The sequence below is a fragment of the Centroberyx affinis genome, unplaced genomic scaffold (assembly GCF_046629955.1).
Source record: "Centroberyx affinis isolate AG114_WGS23_722 - 3 ecotype Tasmania unplaced genomic scaffold, CSIRO-AGI_Caff_v1 ptg001493l_1, whole genome shotgun sequence".
Lineage (NCBI taxonomy): Eukaryota > Metazoa > Chordata > Actinopteri > Beryciformes > Berycidae > Centroberyx > Centroberyx affinis.
In genome coordinates, this window is record NW_027279958.1 from 96597 (window position 1) to 116983 (window position 20387).

Consider the following 20387-nt stretch of genomic DNA (forward strand, 5'->3'; position numbering starts at 1 on the left):
GTTCTGTCTGTGTTGCTCCCAGTTACCCAACAGATCAAAATAGATGGAATGAGCTTACTGCTGCCGTTAACATCTCTCCCTCTCTCTTTCGCTGACTGTCTAATCTGCTTGGATTACCTGACGTTAGCTGAGCCCTGAGACAGCAGGTAATGCTCAGTAGGAGCAGAGAGAGAGAGAGAGAGAAGGAGAGACACGGAGAAGAGAGCGAGATAAATAAATGAAGACAGGAAGACACATGGGAATTTTGGAGGAATAACTTCACTGATCCAATTCAACATTTTGTCCAGTAAGTCAACTTGACAATGTTTCTTTCTGCCTGCAGATTCCACCCCTACACTTACAGTAGTGTTAATTTTGAAAAAAACTAGAAATACCCAACACCAGTATGTAACTCTTCATATTCTGGAAATCTGTGCAGGACAGCAAAGAAGAAAAAAACTCTGGAGAAAATCAAGGGCCCTCCGAAACTCCAGTCTCCAAAGAAGATCAGGCTTGTGATAGTTTTGACTCTTGAATTTATGGTAAGACATTCTCACAATTGGGTTGGCTTTTATTACTGGGCTACTAATGAAAGAAATAAGCTGTGTACATAATAAATGAGAGAGAGAGAGCGGGAGAGAGAGAGAGAGAAAGAGTTGTGAGTGTAAGAGAGAGAGGGAAGTGAGAGATTCAGAGTTAAATGAGGGTTGGAGAAATATAGCGAGAGAATGCCTCAGAGAGAAACAGACAGATAGTGAGTAAGAGACAGACAGAAGAGAGAAGAGAGACAGAGAGAAGAGCGATGAGCAATATAGACCAAGTTAAGCCCTGATAAGCCCCTTTAAGCCACTTCACACTCCACAGATCAAACGCTCCGTTTTAAACCTGTTGATCTGTGATCAACTTCTGACAGCCATCTATTGATTCAGTTTAATTCTAACTGCTTTATTGGCATGACAGCACTAGTTTATCGCCAAAGCAGACATCGAAGAGCAACAGCAAAGGTGACAAAGCATGTGAAAAGAATATTGCTGAGCCTTTTCCCATGCATCTTCTATCTTAGGCTGACAATATTTTCACCTGAATCAGATCCGTCTCCTCATACTGTTATTGCTCTTCAAAAAAACAACAACTTCTTGTCTCTTTTAGCTCTTAGTCTATTTCTTTTCCAAGCAATTGTCTCTTATGTAATGATGCTGTGGTCACAGGAATATTGTCAGGGTGCTGTGGCTGCAACCCTACGCTCCTTACTGTTAGTTGCTTGTAATTTTGTTGGATAAGAGCATCAGGTAATTCCTTAAAATGTAAATACAAAGATCAATTAGCAATTTCTTTTAAGACCTTCATCCCACAACATAAAAATAAAAAGAGAAAGAATGAGAACATGTATAGTACTATAGTACCATAGTACCTACATGTTCTATACTACTATAGTACTATACTACTATAGTGCTTCTATTAACAAAGTTACAAAGAGCTGTAAAATAAAAAGAACAAAGCGGTCCTATTAGCACCATCAGCTATGAGAGAGGGAAGACTTGCACTGCTGCCTCCATAAAGGCCTTCAGCAGAACAGACAGGACAAGAATAATTAGCCGACTACAAATTTACATGTAATACGTGGGGTGGCAGTGTGGCCTTGTGTTTAGAGAGACGTTTCACTGGACAATCCTAGTTCAAGTCCCTGTCTTGTCAAGACACTGAATCCCTCCCAGCTCCACCAGTAGCTGAGCCTGACCTTTGACCTCCAAGAGAATTTCCCTTTGAGAATAAACACAGCATCACATTCTTATTATTTACCCCAAAATATAAAAATAACACATCTCTCTCTCTCTCTCTCTCTCTCTGTCCAGACCATGTCTGTTGACCAGTGTGAGTCGGTGGCGGTGAGCGTGGAGTCTCTGCTGACCGACGCCAAGCGGATGCAGCTGCAGTGCCGCGAGCGTAGCGACCATCTGGCGCTGGCCGCCACGCAGCTGCGCGTGGAGTCGGCGGCGCTGCGGGAGCAGTGCGAGGCCGCCCAGCTCGACATGGCCCGCATCCGCCGGCTGCTGGACGAGCTGATGGACACCAAAGCCGCGTTCGAGGCCCGAGAGAGACAGGCGCGCAAACTCAGCAAACAGCTGTGAGGAGGAGAGGAAGAGGAGGGAGCGGGGGGGGACGAGCTGTCACAGGGCCCGCCCGTTTGCAGCCATGTGACGGTGGCCATTTTGAAACCATTCTTTTTTTTTTTTGGCATCCAATAGAAAAGAGGGGAGGGAAGTGGGGGTGAAGGGGAGGAGGATAGGAAATGGGAGGGAAAAGAGGAATGAAGGCCGCGATGGAAGGGGAGAGATGGATAATGTCAACCTTTAAGACTCATTCAGAGTCCGACGAGACAAACTCAGCAAGAAACTCTAAAGAGGAGGGAGAGAAAGGGGTGAGGGAGAGAGGAGAGGGAGAGGGGAGAAAGAAGAGGAGAGGAGAAAAGTAGAGATTGTGAGAAAAGAAAGTTGGAACGGAGGAGAGACAGATTGAAGAGAGGAAGGAAGGAGGGGAGAGATGGGAAGAGGGGAAAGGTGGAGAGGAAAACAGAGTCTGCAAGAAGAGCACTAAATAAAGGAGAAGCACTTTAAAACAACTCTGTCTCGCTTCTCTCCACTTTTGCTGCTATGTAAAACACACACACACACACACACACACGTCTGAATGTGTGCACAGATTTCCTCCTGCTCCTCTTTCTCACTTTTATTTATTGTTAAATAAACACTTTCCAAATACACTCTGTCTCCTTATGGCTCTTGGTCATTATTTGCATTTCCATTTCCTCGTTAGCTTGGTTGCCACTACAGGGCTCACTCATTATCCCTTAATTATTTCCTTTAATGCAAAGGAAATTTATTTTCTTTTGGAATCATCCTTAGGCCATTATACAGACCAAATTCCACCATCGGTGTTTTCTGACCTTTATTGATAGAACCTGAATGCAGCACGAGGCTCCAGCCTTGTTCCCATGGAAACGAGGACGTGCGCAGGCGCTATAGCTTCCAAAATGGCTGCTTCCTATGCTCTGTGGATGTCAGAAAACTCCGTCCAGATCTGCTAAAAAAACATATAAAACTAGACAATTTAGTTCCTTCGGATGTTTCGACGCTTTGTCACATCCTCCATCTTCTCCCAGAAGAGTGAGTGAGAGAGAAAATACACAGTTATTAGGCGGTGAGTCGACTGTCACCCACCTCTTCCGACAACAATACAGACATAAACAATAGTGTCAGTACACAGCTAGGCCTCAGTCAGGGTACGGACACTTTCTCTGCTCTCCTTTCTAGCTGTTTTACAAGTAACATGCTTCTGCAAACGGTCTGTTTTCTGAGAGAGTTATCAAATACCAACTGGCCTTTGTTGAAAACACACCGCGCAGGGTGTGGTAACGTTGTTTTTCTCTCCAGAGAGACTCACAGTTTGACTGTTTGGAACTGGCAGAGTGGGCGTTTCTGTCTGACCCATCAGTCTTGAATGGTCAATGCTCAGGTTCACTGGCCTCGATGTCCAGCCACACTGTTATGTAAGATGAAAGAGTTGAAGGGTTATGAGCCGCTGATTTAATGCCATGCTTCACTATGACTGAGTGCTTACCTTATTTATACCGACTGGTACACGGACAGCCTTCTGAATGAAAATGTGTAATTCCTAAGTAGAATTCACCCATGTGATTAGCCTCAATATCTTCTGTCCCCGTTTATATGGGAGAAACTTTCAAACTGTCAAACTCATCCTTAAATCTGTTAGTTTGATGTCATCTTGCATATCAGTAAACAAACATAAGATTACTTTGTAGAGCACAACTTGACACCTTTTCTGAATCGTCAGGGTCCACTGCTAAATTTGACATGATCCACCAAGCAGTGCTTTCAGTAAATTTCCAGTAAAGTTTCAACCACTAGGACATTTTGCAAACAACTGCCCCATTGAGTTGTAGTGTGTTGTAGTTGTAGTTTCCAGAATTTGTGTTTGGAGCAGGCCACTACACATGCACATGGGGGTTAGTAGCTCCAGTGCTCTTTTTCTGGGGAACTTCGGCAGTGTTGGCAACTGTCAGTATCAGCAGCACTTTAATCTCTGTAAACAAGCTGCCCCATGTTGGCTAAACAGTTGGGTCGGGAGAGCACTGATTGCATTGTTGAACTTGGATAGAAACGACCAGATGGACTGTTTAGACGGACATCAAAACATGATGATAGTGATCCCAGTAGGCCTAGATCATGCCTCCAATCTGGAGGCCTTATGTTGTTTTATGTGTGAAAGAGCTGTACACTTACACTCATGCTCAAAAAGGCTTGAGATTTTTGCAAATTGTTCTTTCCAAAAGAACAGAAGAGAAAGAGAAGAGAGAATAGAAGAGAAAAATTCAAGAGGAGTATATAAAGGTATCAAAAGAAATCTTGTCAAAAGTATACACAGCCTTGTTTCATCACTGGTAAATAATTGTTATGCATTTGATATGATCTCACTCAAATTTAATATCTAGGTTGTAGCTGGTAACAGGATAGCCTCAGTATATCTCAGTAAAGGGGGTATAATGGACTCTAATTCAGAAAATGTGCATAGTGAAATGTGTTGTTCACTTAAAAATGCTGGCCTCTGGATAGAAGTTTGAGATATGAAATGTGTATAGACGCACAGTGTAAAATGTTCTTTTCAAGTTCACTTTCCTTTTATTGCCATACAGCAAAGCCAGAATATTTTTTTCCAGTACAGATGAAAATTGCTTTAACATTTACAACACATAACCAACTGAAGCGCAAAATTATTTCAGCACAACAGTAATTTTGAGTGTCATTATCAGTTGAAATGCTTTTTGGCTCCATATAATTCCAAATCCAATCAGATCATTTTGTTAGTTTATGCCCTTTTGATAGACAAGTTGTTACAGTGCTACTTAGGCTGCTATCACTTCATGTACTACAACTATTACTACTATTACTACCATTACTACTACCACCACTAATATTTTTATCGCTATTATTCCATTTCTACATTCCTCTGCTCAAGACAAATACATAATCTACTGGTTTTCTTTTCTGTCTGCAGTCATCTTTACCTGATCTCACCTTGGAGAGAGACTTCCCACAGAGAGAGACTGGAGGTCTTCAGCACAAGATGGACTCTCCACACAGCCAGTCAGTCACCACGGCAACCCCTCCACACATATTAGTCGAAGTGAAGGATGAGCCTCTAGACCACGAGAGTATATGTAAGTTTCTGTCTTTCTTACTCTTCTTTGTTACTTTTATTTACAAATTCCAGACTTAATAACTTTCACCCTTGACACACTTCACTTAAAGTACATACGCTTTACTGTACTGACATACAGTATACATTATTGATATTGGTATGTCATCCCGATCAGTATTGTCATATATATGGTAAAGATGTGATTTGGTGTTTTTATGTGGCAAAGTACACTTCTGTTTTTGTGGATATTATGTTACAATGTTATCCTTTACTTTGCAGATTCCCCAAAAGACATTTGTATTATAGTGAAGGAGGAAGATGGAGACCAGCTAGAGCTCTGTAAGTAGATAGATACATAGATCCATATATTTAATACTATCTAGCATAACCTAAATAAAGTTGCTTATGTCTCCCTCTATTTCTGTCTCTGCTGCTTGACCGAAGCCAACCATCAGGTCTCTCCAGCCAACTCTCCAGACCGAGCCAGCGATGTTTCCCCTGATGCTGAAGAGGAAGAGGAAGAGGAAGAGGAAGAGGAAGACCAGCAGGACCTCTGTAAGTTATATTCTCTCTCTCTCTGTTTCTCTCTCTTCTCCTCTCACTCCGTTGACATTACAGCAAATGTTTGACTGTGGGCCACCTGCTGTTGACACATTTAAATCTGTCCAAAAGTGACCCAGTAACCCAGTAAGTTTGAGAAACAGGTCAAGTGGCTTGTGCAGTCTGTCTTTAAAGTCAGAAATATCTCCAATGGAGGCGTTTTATCCTCTGCTGATTTTAAAAAGGTCGTCCATGCTTTTATTTCCTCTTCTTTCGACCACTGCAGCTCTTTCAACATCTCCCCTCATGTCTCTAGCTCATACAGAGTGCAGCAGCGAGGACTTGAACTGGTGTCAAAAGAAAACACCGTACCATATATTTTTGAAATGATTTTAAGTTTTTTTTTTCACCATTTCTAAAGCATATCTAGGCCGCAGTGTAGCCTAAGGTCAGTGGAGTTCTTCTGGCCTTTCTACAGTCTAGACTTTCTGCCAGCAGGTTCCCAAAACTGTGGAACGACCTGATTTATTGTGTTTGCATAACGATTTTATTTATTTATTTTGTTTGTTTTGTTCCTTTATTTAATTCATGTGTTTACTTTTTAATCAATGTATTTTTAGGCATTATGGTATTAATGTTGTTACCTGTATGAAGCACTATGTAGACACAATTTAAATAAAGTTTTTTCTGATTGCAACTTCTTTGCACTATAGAGAGTCCAGGCTTCACTCAATATTCTTTTTCCAGGCACACCACTGGACATTTCCATTGTGGTGAAGGAGGAGCCACAAGACCAGCAGGAAATCTGTAAGTTACATTTCTTCTCTGTTGTCCTTATTTTCCAGCCAATTTACCACTTGGCCTCAAAGTTATAAAATTGTGAAACCGTCTCCTAAGACATCTTTGCCCTGACAGGAGTTTATTCTTCACACCATTGTTCTGTTGTTGTTCAGAGTTTATACTAAACTTACTCCTCCAACTAAACCTTGAACTGATGCAGTATGATTTCAAAATGCTTCTCCCTAACAATATTGTATGGATGTGAGGATGCTACATTTTAATATTTTTTATTTAGATGTCAAGGGTATAACTGAAAGACCACAATCATTTTTTTAAAACTGGAAATGAAAAACATGGTCATTTAAATTTATTTTTCAGAAGTATAATAATTTGACATTTTAATGACTTAAGGGTTTCATTTCAGCTTTTTACTGCAGTCAAGAGAAAATGTCCCAATAAATGACCATATTGCTACATGAAATTGCAAAATAGTGTAAAACACAAGCAGTTGCGTTTTCATCATGTCTTGGTCCATGTATTGTGATAATATTTCATCCAGAGCTCCTCTTGCCAATAATATAGTAACTGTAGGACACTTGGTTGCATGGCTATGAGAAACCAAAAGGGTAGCATAATACTGTACATACAGCAGAAAGACTTGTCATAACTCCTAATCAGACTGTTTGATTCAAAGCCCTCATTCAACCTGTGGTCATACATTAGACCTAAACCTGTGGTTTAGGTCAAATGTATGACCTCAACCTAAACTCTCATGCCCTATACATTGGATGTTGTGCTTATACTGGTAGGAAGGTGTAAACAAAAATGTACAGATGGGTTACAATCATCTTACTGCTTGAATCTTCTGTGGCTTCAATGGTAAATGATTAAATAATCCTAATGTCTGCCTTTATTATCCTTCCCTGCCTCCCTTTCTTTTTCTCCCTTCTCATTCTGCAGTTATACTTAAGTGACCTTTATTCTTAATTCTAACTTTCGTTTCTTTTGTCGTACTGCTTTACTTACATGTTTCACCTCATCTGTCTGTCATTTCTTTAGTTGATAATTTGTTTTAAGAAATACTGCCTATCTTTGATCAGAGGTGTCTCGAATTATTTCTCTATCTCTGTGTTTGTCTATCTCTCTCTTTCTTTCTCTGTCTTTCCCTCCCTATGTAGGTTCTGTTCCGGACGGCACATCGGCGAAGAAACAACGTGCCGCTCACACAGTAGAGAAACCCTACCGGTGCGAGCAGTGCGGGAAGAGCTTCAGCCAAGCGCAGCACCTGACCACACACCAGCACGTCCACACTGGGGAGAAACCCTTCCACTGCAACCAGTGCGGCAAGAGCTTCACCACCGAGTTCTACTTCCGAGCGCACCGGCGCGTGCACACGGGGGAGACGCCCTTCCACTGCGCCTTCTGCAGGAAGAGCTTCCCGACGGACGGCAGCCTGCGGGTGCACCAGCGCGTCCACACGGGCGAGAAGCCGTTCCCCTGCAACGTGTGCCTGAAGAGCTTCACCACCGAGGGGAGCCTCAAGGTGCACCAGCGCATCCACACCGGAGAGAAACCCTACCACTGCAGCCACTGCGAGAAGAGCTTCAACCAGCTGTCGCACCTGCAGCGGCACCAGCTGTCGCACACGGGGGAGAAACCGTACCAGTGCAACCTGTGCGAGAAGAGCTTCCGGCAGTCGGAGCACCTGGTGCAGCACCAGCAGACGCACTCCAAAGAGAAACCCCACCGCTGCGGCCAGTGCGGGAAGTGCTTCCACAGGGCCGACTACCTGGCGCGGCACCGGCGCGTCCACACCGGGGAGAGCCGCTACATCTGCGGGCAGTGCGGCCGGGGCTTCGGCCACTCGGGGGACTTTAAGAAGCACCAGCGCGTCCACACGGGCGAGAAGCCGTTCGACTGCGAGCAGTGCGGGGAAAGCTTCTCCAGGAGGCAGGATCTGAAACGACACCACCGCGTACACACCGGGGAGAAACCCTACAAGTGTGGCGAGTGCGCCGCGTGCTTCTCCACCTCGAGAAGCCTGACCAGACACAAGTACACCCACACATCAGAGAGGCCCTATAACTGTGAGCAGTGCGGGAAGGGGTTCGTTGCGGCAGATCTTCTAAAATCACACCAGTGCGCTTACATAGGGGAGAAGCCGTACCGTTGTGAGCAGTGCGATAAGCGCTTCGTGACGTGTGAATATCTGGAAATGCACCGGTGCAACGACACAGAAGACAGGCCCTTCTCTTGCGACCGGTGTGAAAAGACTTTTATGAAAGAGGGGAATCTCAGAGTGCATCAGCGAATTCACAAGGAGGAGAATTCTTTCTTCTGCGACCAGTGCGGAAAGTGTTTCAGCCAGTCGGGACAGTTAAAGTCGCATCACTGTAGCCACACAGGGGGAGAGAAAGGCTTCCGCTGCAACCAGTGCGGAAGTAGTTTCACTCTCTCGGCAGAGCTGAAGTCCCACCAGTGCGTTCCCACGGCAGAGAAACCGTACCGGTGCGACGAGTGCGGCAAAAGCTATACCCGCTCCACGGAGCTGAAGACGCACCGGCGCGTTCACACCGGGGAGAAGCCGTACCGCTGCGAGTTCTGCTGGAAGAGCTTCGCTAAGAAGGGCTGCCTCCGCATGCACCAGCGGATCCACACGGGGGAGAAACCGTACCGCTGTGACCAGTGCGGCAGGCGCTTCAGCCAGTCGGGCATGCTGAAGACCCACCGCCGCACGCACACCGGGGAGAAACCCTACCACTGTCCGGTGTGCCAGAAGAGCTTCAGCTGGTCGGGGGGAGTGAAGAGACACAAGTGTTCTGCTCAGAATACAGATCAAGAACTCTAGCTTGGTTGTTTTCAGAATATATAATGATCAGAAGTAAGGGCAGGACAGTTGACAGTGAGGAAAAATGCAATTTGTACCAAAACAGTCTTTTTTTTTTTTTACAAATAACCTCTTAAATGTCAGCATGATTGAATTTTCCATAAAGTTTCATGTTATGTAACTACAAAGGTAAGACAAGTTGCATTACATGTATTTTATTTATTTAGTTATTTGTATTCAGTTATTTGTGCATTCTCACAAACACATTCTTAGGTTTCCAGTATTATTGGAGCTCCTGGTCACTCAGATACTCACATGCTAGCTAACATGTGGATTTTCAAATGCAAAAAAATAACGTACACTGCATTTTGTCTCTGTCCCTCCAAAATGACAGCAGCAGGAGGAGCCAGGATTGGGTGATATGAGACCAATATTCCATATAATTTATTTTATTAATTATATATCACAATTTCCATGATGGTATTGCCTTAATCATGTTGCTTACAATGAAATACGATAAAATCAACCAAGTTAAAACATGCCCATGTTGGTCTGCTGGAATGGTGTTCAAACTGATTACAACCGTATTTATGTCCACATGACGATGAAGCCTGTGATGCTTCCCAGCCTCAACTTACTATGAATGTGATTCCAAATGAATGAATGTGAAGTGCCAAATGTCATGTTCAAAACGTATTGATCAAGGGTCTTAAATTGAGTAAATTATATCTTGTCTAGAGACTCGGGCATGTACAATGAATAGTACTTACATTTTAGTCTTACTAGTGGATCAGTAGAAATGGGCCCATAACCCAAAGCCAAACCCACGTTTGTAACAAACTGATTCAGGTCATGTTGTTAAAATATGTAGAACCCTGTCTGTAATGAAAAGATATTCTGCATATTTAACCCCTAATGTAATGAAGTAATTCAGGCTTTAATACTGTCTTGTCTCAACTACAAGACAGTTCACTGGTTCTTTGCCAAATTATTGATTGGTAGAAAAACATCACACAAAGCCTCATCATGACTTAGGATCATGCAGGATTAGTGGCAAACACAATGAGCTGTTGGATAGATGCCAAATTGCATTAAATTGCAGGGAAACATTTCATTATCAGCTCATTAAATTGAGCTTTAAAGATATAAGTGTAAAGATTTGTGTGGCATTAATGTTCTTAATATTTGACAAATATCTGTCAGATTCAGGCTTTTTGGACACAGCTCTCCCATTTTTCTGCTTAACTCTCTATTTTCTTCCTTTTTGGTTCCTGTCCCAGTATTTTAAAAATGCTAAAGGAGCTTCTCACACTACAGTGCTTGTTTTTGCCTTTGTCGTTTATTAAATACTAAATGTAAATGTACTTAAATATTATTAATATCATTCAGCTTGTCGTTATAGGCAATATTTCTTCTGTTAAATTAATATCTTTTAAACAATTTTAAATCTATTTTACTTTCTCCTCCTCATGTCATTCTTCAACTTTAAAAATAAATGTATTAATCATAGACCACTTTGTGTATTTGAAGGATGCTATAATGTTACCATACTTCATATATTTATTAGTGTGTGTAGCCCTCTGGAAAAGAAAGCTGCTGTCTGTACAACAGCAAATGGGAATCCAAATAAATGAATAAATATTTACCAGTATAGACCAGTGTAGAGAGAGCATCACCCATCACTAAGTTTACATGTAGACTGCAGTTAAATAATATCTAACTGACCTGACAAATAGTTGGAAAATTTTGGACTGGACTATGTATACAAAAACACAGTCACTTAGAAGGTTCCTTTTGACTGGGTAAAATTAGTCGGATTGAGGTGTTAAAATTAGGTTTAATTAAAAATAAAAGCCTGTAGAGGTTAATTGTAGCCACGGACCAGTTTAGAAAGGGAGTTCAGCCTGGAAAGTTACAGTTATTGTTCCATTGTGGCCATAAAAGCAGCTTCTGCAGCAGCTGAGGAGCAGCCAGTGGCTCTGACTGAGAGGAAAGCTCACCGGTTGGCGTCGAAAGTTTGGAAATTTGTCTCACGACTAAGACAGGAGTTATATTACATATGATGGCACAGCTATGGCAGCAGTGTGTATACAGTCAAACACCATTCTCAGCTCTTGGTGTAACTGTTGTACATAATTAAGCTCACCGTTTAACCCCCCAACCTCAATTTCCTCTAATGGGGCATTCCATTGAAAGTCTAATGATCTAAATGCGTCCCAGTGCGTCTTCTCTGGAAAACATGGACGCAACAGCCTTTGCCCATTAATGTTAACGGTAGTTATCTGACAGCTCTAGTTACGTTAGCAGGCGAGTTCATACAACAAAGACTTCTATCTACTAACGAAGCACAAGTCAACTGAATTACGTTACAAATGGAAACTACAAAGTTGTTACAACACATTTTCATAACACAAAAACTACATATCAAGTAAAATCAAGTTTTATTAAGTAAAAATTGATGCTGTGACGTCAGCTGTGTTTATGTCAGACAACTCGGGCGGAAATAATTTTGTCCGACTTTCCGACTGGGAACTCCGACTTGAACGACCGTTCCTTTGCACTTTTCCGAAGTCGTTTTTCTACTCGAGTTCCGAGTCCAGTGGAATGCAGCTTTTTATCCAAGCTAGACCCAGTAGGTAACTCAAAAACAGCACAAGAGATAGTTACATTAGTAAATGTTGTGGTGATATTTTCATGTGCAATTTTGCTGTCATTAGTGTTTGCACATTTTAATTTGAGGTTAAATGTTAGCTAGCCTACTACTGACCTCGGTTGTTGCTGTCATCCATGATGACGGTGGCTCTACTCTCCACATCCACAGCTGCAGCGGCCCGTTTCTTCAATAAAATCATTACATTAAAGAAAATAATTATTACCTTTATAATGGTAATCACATTTTTCCATCAGTATATGTCTAAATATTTAATATCACCATAGTGAGTATCGTCTTACCAACAGAAGCAAAGCTCACTAACCACTATTCAGCCAGTTACCAGCTGCTACTGTCATTTTCCTAGTTCTAATTGAATAGGTACTAATTTTGTTTTTACTAATCACTGTTCTGTTTTTACTAGACTCAGTTTAATTAATACTAGTACTTATAGTGTACTAGAGACAAATTTCACTTTTACTAGTCACTTCTCTGTTCATACTAGTAAAAATTAAACTGTCTTTTAAATTGAATCCTATGGGGTTACACACTGTAGATATCAACTTTACAGGTCTCACTAGTCACTATTTTAATCAGAACTAGTTACTCCAGGTCTACCAGTTATTATGCATTCTTTACTAGTTACTATGAAATCACACATTGCATACTACATACAAAACTGTATGCAGTACAAATCTACTAAACTATCAAGGGATACTACAGCACCTTGATTAAAAACAGTGTGTTCTGTAATTTGCACGTTTTTAACCTGGCATTTTCCTGGTATTAAACTTACAGTTGTTTCAAACTAGTACATTCAAAATGATTACTAAATAGCAGACAGCATGAGCTTCTGCAGATGAGCTTCTGGTTCATCCTGTTACACTGATTGCTGGTGGAGTAAAGTGGCGCTCAAACAGACCTGAGGCTGCTACAAGGAGTCCTCAGCAACATGAAGGAGAGCTTGATCTCACCGTTATCTTGGTGAGTAGAAATGACAAAAATAAGTGAATGCATGGGGGGGTCACAATCTTCTGTGTGTGTGGTGTGTGTGCAGTGATTGATCGCACACACACACACACACACACACACAACACAAATGATATACAGAGTAGCAGAGACGCATAGAAAACAAAAGCTTGTGTCATAAAAGATTAAAATTTTAATCAGCATAATAAATTGTTATATAAATACATGGTTGTCTTATCAATAAGAACTTATTTTAAATAGCCATAGAAAACAAACAAGCAGTAAGGTGGTTGGTTGCCGGGTCAACAGCGCAGAAAGGACGACACGCAACAGCCTTCGCTGGGTTTCAGTCAAGAAGACAAACTGTAGCTGTAGAGTTTGTGATTTAGCTGGGAATGTGTGTGTGTGTGTGTGTGTGTGTGTGTGTGTGTGTGTGTTAAATTTGGTTTGGCTGCCACTGGTCTTCAATTAAATCCTCCTGTCATCACCGCTCTGAGGGAGGAAACAAGAATGACATTAGAGACGATGCCTCTATAGAGTGTGTGTGTGTGTGTGTGTGTGTGTGTGTGTGTGTGTGTGTTTTAAGAAGACAGACTTACTTTCAGCTTTCTTCTTTAGCGGCGTCAGTGCTGCTTTTGCCTGAGAAACACACACACAGAACTTAGTACTGACACATTAATGTAACACAAACACAGGCATTCATAACCATAAAGCAGAGGCAAGAAAGATATTTCTTTGTTCTCTCTTATTTTTGCTGTTTTTGCTGTGTTTTATTTTGTGTGACATTTCATAAATATGCATAACATTCCCTTGACAGACAGAAACACAGCTACCGATCCCTCACCTTCTTGATAGCAGTCCAGTCCTCGAGGATGTCGATGTCTCTCAGCATGTAGACAATGAAAGGCCCTGAAAGACAGAGAGACAGAGAGGGATGAAACAGGTTTGTTTTTTTTTGGACCAGATGAAAGAAACAGTGACAGAAGAACAGCTGGCAAAGGAGCGACAGTACAGCGAGGCTCCTCCGAAAAGACTGTTGCGTCAACAAGACTAACATGGAAATATAGTGGTTAAAGATGAAGAGAGGTGAAAAGGAGGATCAGGTGGGCAGGCGGCAAACAGAAAGACAAAAGGAGTGAGAGGTCTTACCTGAAACCAGGGCAGCTTTCTTCTTTCTCTCCGTCCGAGCCAGCAGGTTCTTTCTTTTGCACTTCTTGCTCCTCATCTCGTCACTCCACCACTCTGAGAGGAGGAAAACTCAACATGAATCACCTCATTTAATTCAAAGTCTGCTGTGAGTTACAATGAAATTCAAGGCAGGTGTCAAATTCAGTAAAAATGTAATGCTTTTTGTGTTTAGTTCTTTAATTAGGACTGTGTGTGAAGAACAAAGCATCATTTTCAAGTTTGCATACGTGTGAGTAAATGTGTCTGTACAAGCACTTGCATGCATGTATCTGTGAGTGCATATGTGTGTGTGTGTGTGTGTGTGTGTGTGTGTGTGTGTGTGTGCTACCATTGTGTAGAGGTACACAGCAACCAGCACGTGGATGTACTGTAACTCCATCACTGTATATAGGTCAATGGTAGTTCAGCTGATAGGAGGTTATACTCTGTTTTACCCACAGAAAGTGGCAGATATACTCTGTACACCTGTGTATACGCTCTGCATAACTGTGCATAATCATATCACAATTTTAGTTTTCACAGTTGATAATCATAGAATCCACATTTCAATGTATTCCCTTTCACTTAGAACGCCAGCTATAGTTGAGACTTGTCAAAATGTTAATGTAGGAGGCAAAAGTATGATCAAATCATTTTGTCCCCCAAATCAACAAGACTACTAATCATGATGACAATATCTGGCAATATCTTTGTGATTATCATTACAGCTATAGTTATGCAGTCCTGCCCTCAAATAAACCACCATGTGGTATCCGAGGTGAGGGTGTGTGTGTGTGTGTGTGTGTGTGAGTGTGTGAGTGTGTACCTGAGGTGAGGTCTACACTCTGTCTGTCCTCCTCCAGTCTCCTTATCTTGTCCAGCAGTTCTGTCTTCATGGCGTCAAACAGCAACGTCCGCTCGCTCTGTAACACACACACACACAATGTTTTCGTTTTCTTCAACTTTGTGTTCATGACTGAAGTGTATACTTGAGTATCCCTACACATATATACGTGTGTGTGTGTGTGTGTGTGTGTGTGTGTGTGTGTGTGTGTGTGTGTGTGTATGTGTGAGATACCTCCAGGTGTTGCCGTGCTCCTTGTAGTTCACACTCGTACTTGTGTTTGATCACCTGCAGACACAGCTCTCTGTACACTCCTATAGAGAGAGAGGGAGAGTGTAAAAGAGAAAGAGACGCCAGTGTTTTTATTTTGACAATTTTGTGTCCTTGGTTAGTACAGAGTCAGAGAGAGAAACAAACAGCGAGTGTGCTGACATACAATTTCACCTCGTCCAAACCAGGTGAAACTGTGCATAGCTGCATTGTCAGTGTTTCTCTACACTATCTACACTACAGATATCTGCAGGTTTCAGAAAGACAAAATTAAGACTTTTTTTAAGACTGTTTTTAAGCTACTTGGAATGAAAATTTCAGTCTAATTTAAATAATCAAAATCAAGAAACAAAGCTGGCAATCCGGCCTATTTCTGACAGAACACAGCTAATTGAAGTTCTGAATCTATAATGGGCAGAATAAGAAAAAGGAGAACAGGAAATTAATTGTCAAGGGACATGAAGTCCAACTGTGTTTAGTAAATCAGATGGGATGGGGAAAAATGTTTAGCATATTGTACTACGAATCCTGTTTTGTATTAATGATACAGTGGACAAAGAAACCTGTTATTGCATGTTGGAAATATATGACCTCTTATAATTGTATTTAATACATTTTAATACTTTTTAAGGCCTTAAATATAGATAATTTATATTAAGCTTTTTTCATTTTAACTTTCAATTTTAGGCATTTAGCTGCTGCTCTTATCTGGAGTGACTTCCAATCTGTACAACAGTAGAAGGAGTTAAACTCCTCGATCACCAATATCCCAGGAGTGAGGAGTGAGGAGAGCATGGGTTAGAGGCCACAGCGCCCAGATAATAGATGTAACAAATATTTCTCTGTCCTTAGAAAGGTGTTTGTGTGTGTGTGTGTGTGTGTGTGTGTGTGTGAGTGTGTTACTCACCAGCCACTTGTGTGCGTAGCTGCATGTTGTTCTGCAGTGCAGCCAGTGGCTCTCTGTACTCTCCAGCCTTCCCTGTCAGCACCTCGTCCAGCTTCACCTTCACCTGGTTCAGACGCTCCCGGAACAACCTGCAGCCACACAGTGGAGCCTAATGTCATTCACTCTGTTTTCCTTTCTGTTTTCTGTCCTCCGGCTTCACTTTCACCTGGCTGAGACGCTCTCAAAACAACCCAGAGGAACAGAGTGGGATTAACCGTCTTTCCCTCTTCCTTCCTTCCAGCTTCAAATTCACAACGCAAATAAAAGCTCAAAGTGATATTATTCAAAATTCCTACTTTCAAAACTCATGAAAAGTAGACTGGAAGTTAAATATTATTCCCAGAGTCTACTTCGAGATGTCTGCATATAAATGACAAGTATGATTTTTAGACTAGGTTTTCAAAATGAAAGTGAGTTTTGGTTTTTTTTGCTGAATATTGCAGTTGCAGTATGAATGGCGCTAAATGTGGACACATCTTTCTTTACATAACTTTCTAGAACTTGCGGGGAAAAATGAGATGCTAAGGCTTGGGATTTGCTTGGTTTGAATATAATGACAGACTTCTCCTGGCATGCAGCTTGATTTGCTGGCGAGGGATTCTTCACAGCGCCACAATCCCTTGATAAAAAAACCACAGCATCTTGCCATCTGGAAACTGCAGCGGTCAATACTGCGATTTAAGACTTTTTTTTCAATTCATGTGCAGCCATAGCTCCTTCATTCACAAAATATCATTGCCTCATTCCATCCATCCATCCAACTTACTTGTCTTTCAGCTCCTGGAATTGTTTTTCCAGGTCCAACATCTCATCTAGACATTCTCCTCTCCTCCTCTCACAGTCTTCATCATCCATTTCTTCACAGAGAATGTAGAGAGAGAGAGAGAGAGAGAGAGAGACAGAGTGAAAAACAGAGTGAGAGACAAACAGCTACGATGAAAACACACATGCATAGCCAGCTCTATCTATGTACAACAGTTATAAAGTGTTTCTGATGAATACTTGATGCTGATTGGATGAGAGGCATCACAACAACCAGATGTGAGGTGGAGCTGACAAAATCACCATTCCACATTAATGCCCTCATCAATATTGCTTTTCAAAGGGTTGGACTGACTGGGTTTATGAAGCCTGATACCAATACTGATATTTTTTGTATTGAAGCTGCCAATAGCTGATATTCAAGATCATTTTTGTGCTCAAAAATTACAAGCATTCAGACCATCATGTGACACTAAAACTCTCCACTGAAACTCAGACTAATTAAATTCCTTTAGCGTTAGCAGCTATTTAAGGCAGAGACACCCGCCACACCTATTCAACAGTAAGGAAAGTCTGAGATACATTACTAATACATTAAATTAATACATTAATTTACAATAAACATTTCTGAACAATTAAATGAATAAATAAAATGTGAAAATAAAATAACATTTCAGTGCAGGTTTTCCAGGCTGATATCTGATATTTAATAAAAGGCCAATAATGTTGCAGTATATCAATAAACCAAACCTACTTTAATTTCCTTGCAATGTCACTTGATGATTTGGTATCAAATATTAAACAGGCTATATGGGTATGTATAGATGTGAAGTGTTTTCCCTCTCTCTATCTCTGTCTCTCCTTGTTTTCTTTCTTACAGTCGCAGCACTCGGACTTTACCTGAACTCTCCTCTTCTTCCTCCTCCTCCTCTTCCTCCTCGTCCGTCTCCTCCAGGTCGCTGTCCCTCTCCTCCATGCTCTCCTCCATGGTCTCCTCCCCCTCTCCTCCTCCTCCTCCTCCTCTGGCTCTCTCCCCCTCTTCCTCCATGTCTCCGTTGGCGTCGGGGAGTTCGGACTCTCCTTCTGCCTCCATCTCCTCCTCCGGCTCCCTCACAGAGGGCTGGGCGGGCATGGCTGGCTGCTGCACACACACACACACACACACACACACACACACACACACACACACAGTTTACTACACTGTCTGTAAAGCAACAACTATCGTGCTACATTAGAGTTACAAAGTCAATTAAAAAATGCAGTATTGACAACTGAAAAGGTGTTTCAGTAAAAATCTTCTATTATATTCAGACTAAAAAAGTCCTTATCATTAGCATCATATTTTGTAACCTTTTTTTGTATTTGACATTTTTTTAAGTACTTTTTTAAGTACTGAAAAGTAGAAAAGCTGCATGAACATACATTGCAATTCATATCACAATTGCAATATTGGGCAAAAAAAGCAAACAAAACAAAATGTGAATATATGCATAGACTCCTGAACAGATAGATGAAGTGTATTATGTAACACAGTAATGACTAAATAAAATAAAAGGACTTAAAGTGGACGTGGTTATATGGAGATGTTACAGAGCATTTCAGCTTCAGCTTTATATTCTTCCTTCAGTTTCACTAATGACAACTTCACTTTTAGGTCATTTTTAATAATGATAGAGCTCAATTTAAATACAACAGAGCAGAATAAAGAAAGCAGCCAAGAGGCTAAAATATAGTACTGTGGAATAGAATAGAAGTAGTGTGAACTAGAATACAATATAATACAATAGAACAGAATAATGTGGAATATAATAGAGTTGAATATAATAGAATAGAGTGGAGTGGAAGGGGAATAGAATCGAATCGAATAGAGTGTAATATAATAGAATAGAGTGGAGTGGAGGGGAATAGAATAGAATAGAATAGAGTGGAATAGAATAGAATGGAGTGGAGTGGAATAGAATAGAATAGAATAGAATAGAATAGAGTAGAGTAGAGTGGAGTGGAGGGGAATGGAATAGAATAGAATAGAATAGAATAGAATAGAATAGAGTGGAATAGAATAGAGTGGAGGGGAATCGAATCGAATAGAATAGAGTGGAGGGGAATAGAATCGAACAGAGTGGAATGGAGTGGAATAGAATAAAATAGAATAGAATAGTGTTCCATATTGTAATTCTGGCTCTGGCTCGAGCCTGCAGCACAACAACAGCGCGGTACCGGGACGGCGGCCAGTCACCGGACGGCAGCGGGAAGACGGCGGGACAGCTCCGCTCCGACAGACCGGGCTACCGTATGGCTTCCGTATCTGCGTCAAGCCCGCAGCAAACACACACTACAGAACCGGAAGTTAAGTGATTTTGCCTTCACAAAAAAATCGTAGAAAACGACAGAACTAAGTTTAGAGATGGAGAAAATGACAGAAATTGTTATCTTATGCTGCGAGACGGACGTTATGGGAAAAAACAACAACTGTAAAATATATTCTTGATTTTCACTTTGTGATACTCAAAACACGCTATAAACCTGTGTTCAATAGGGCTTTTACTTTGTTTTTTGTTACCGGAAGTTCTATTTTTATTCTAGCTAGCTTGACACGGGTGGCTTCCGTGATGTCACCGAGCAAAACGACAAACGTTATGTGGCCCGGCGGCGGCATCTCGACTAAAATAAAGAGCTTAACTGCATCTGAGAGCTTTTCCACCGCCAGTCTGTTTAATCACAGCCGACAAGAGTTGAAATGAGACTCGATGTCGTGTTTTCGTGTCAGTTGGCAGCGAGTAAGCGGACTGACGACGCTGCTAGCGGCAAGTCAAGTGCAACACTGACTGTAACAATTGAAACCACACAGCGAGGGAGTGACTGACTGGTTATTATCACTGTCGGGCTTTTCAAGTTGTTACACTGACACATGTGTCCTCTATACGCGTTTGTCGTGTGACAGTATGTTATATTAACGGCATTTAACTGTCAATAAACGCGTTGGACTGCTGCTGGAGTACAAATGGACAATATCTTCCTGCTGGACACGGATTAACAACTATCCGTCTATGCAGGCAGGCAGGCAGGCGATGCTGGTTGTAAACAAATAACCGTCCGTTCACGAGACTTGACAATTACTTGACTAGCCTACTCACCTCGACTAACCGTCTCCCTCTACTCGGCTGTAGAAAGTTAAAGTACAGTTTGTTATATTTCCATATTTTAAAACTACTTCCTCTTCAGTTCAATCTTCAGTTCGACACTTTGCCGGACTCTACAATCCCGCTGATCAGCCAATCGGCGCGGGACACTAATGCTTGGATAACCAATGGAAACGACCATCCGAAACGTCGCCTGTCCAATGACAATGCAAAAGCGGGTTTTGTGAGCCAATCATAACCCGATTTGTTTCTGGAAGCCGTCGGAATGCAACCAATAAACATCCTGGACTTCCTGG

General features: G+C 41.7%; 2 protein-coding genes across 2 annotated transcripts; one reads left to right on the forward strand and one right to left on the reverse strand.

Annotated features, from left to right (window-relative positions):
• Positions 1-5121: 5121 nt before the first annotated feature.
• LOC139650427 (zinc finger protein 665-like) lies at positions 5122-11046 on the forward strand. The gene is made up of 5 exons (XM_071527093.1): positions 5122-5215; positions 5476-5535; positions 5641-5751; positions 6484-6543; positions 7695-11046. Exons 1-5 carry the CDS (start codon positions 5122-5124, stop codon positions 9362-9364), a joined length of 1995 nt encoding a protein of 664 aa, XP_071383194.1. The 3' UTR covers positions 9365-11046.
• A 2312-nt stretch (positions 11047-13358) lies between these two features.
• brms1 (BRMS1 transcriptional repressor and anoikis regulator) lies at positions 13359-20217 on the reverse strand. Its single transcript, XM_071527098.1, has 10 exons — positions 20086-20217; positions 17852-18092; positions 16956-17046; positions 16151-16278; positions 15208-15287; positions 14956-15052; positions 14112-14204; positions 13807-13871; positions 13562-13601; positions 13359-13454 (listed from the first exon to the last, which is right to left on the reverse strand). The coding sequence occupies exons 2-10, from the start codon at positions 18081-18083 to the stop codon at positions 13447-13449; spliced, it is 834 nt and encodes a 277-aa protein (XP_071383199.1). The 5' UTR covers positions 18084-18092; positions 20086-20217; the 3' UTR covers positions 13359-13446.
• Positions 20218-20387: the final 170 nt, after the last annotated feature.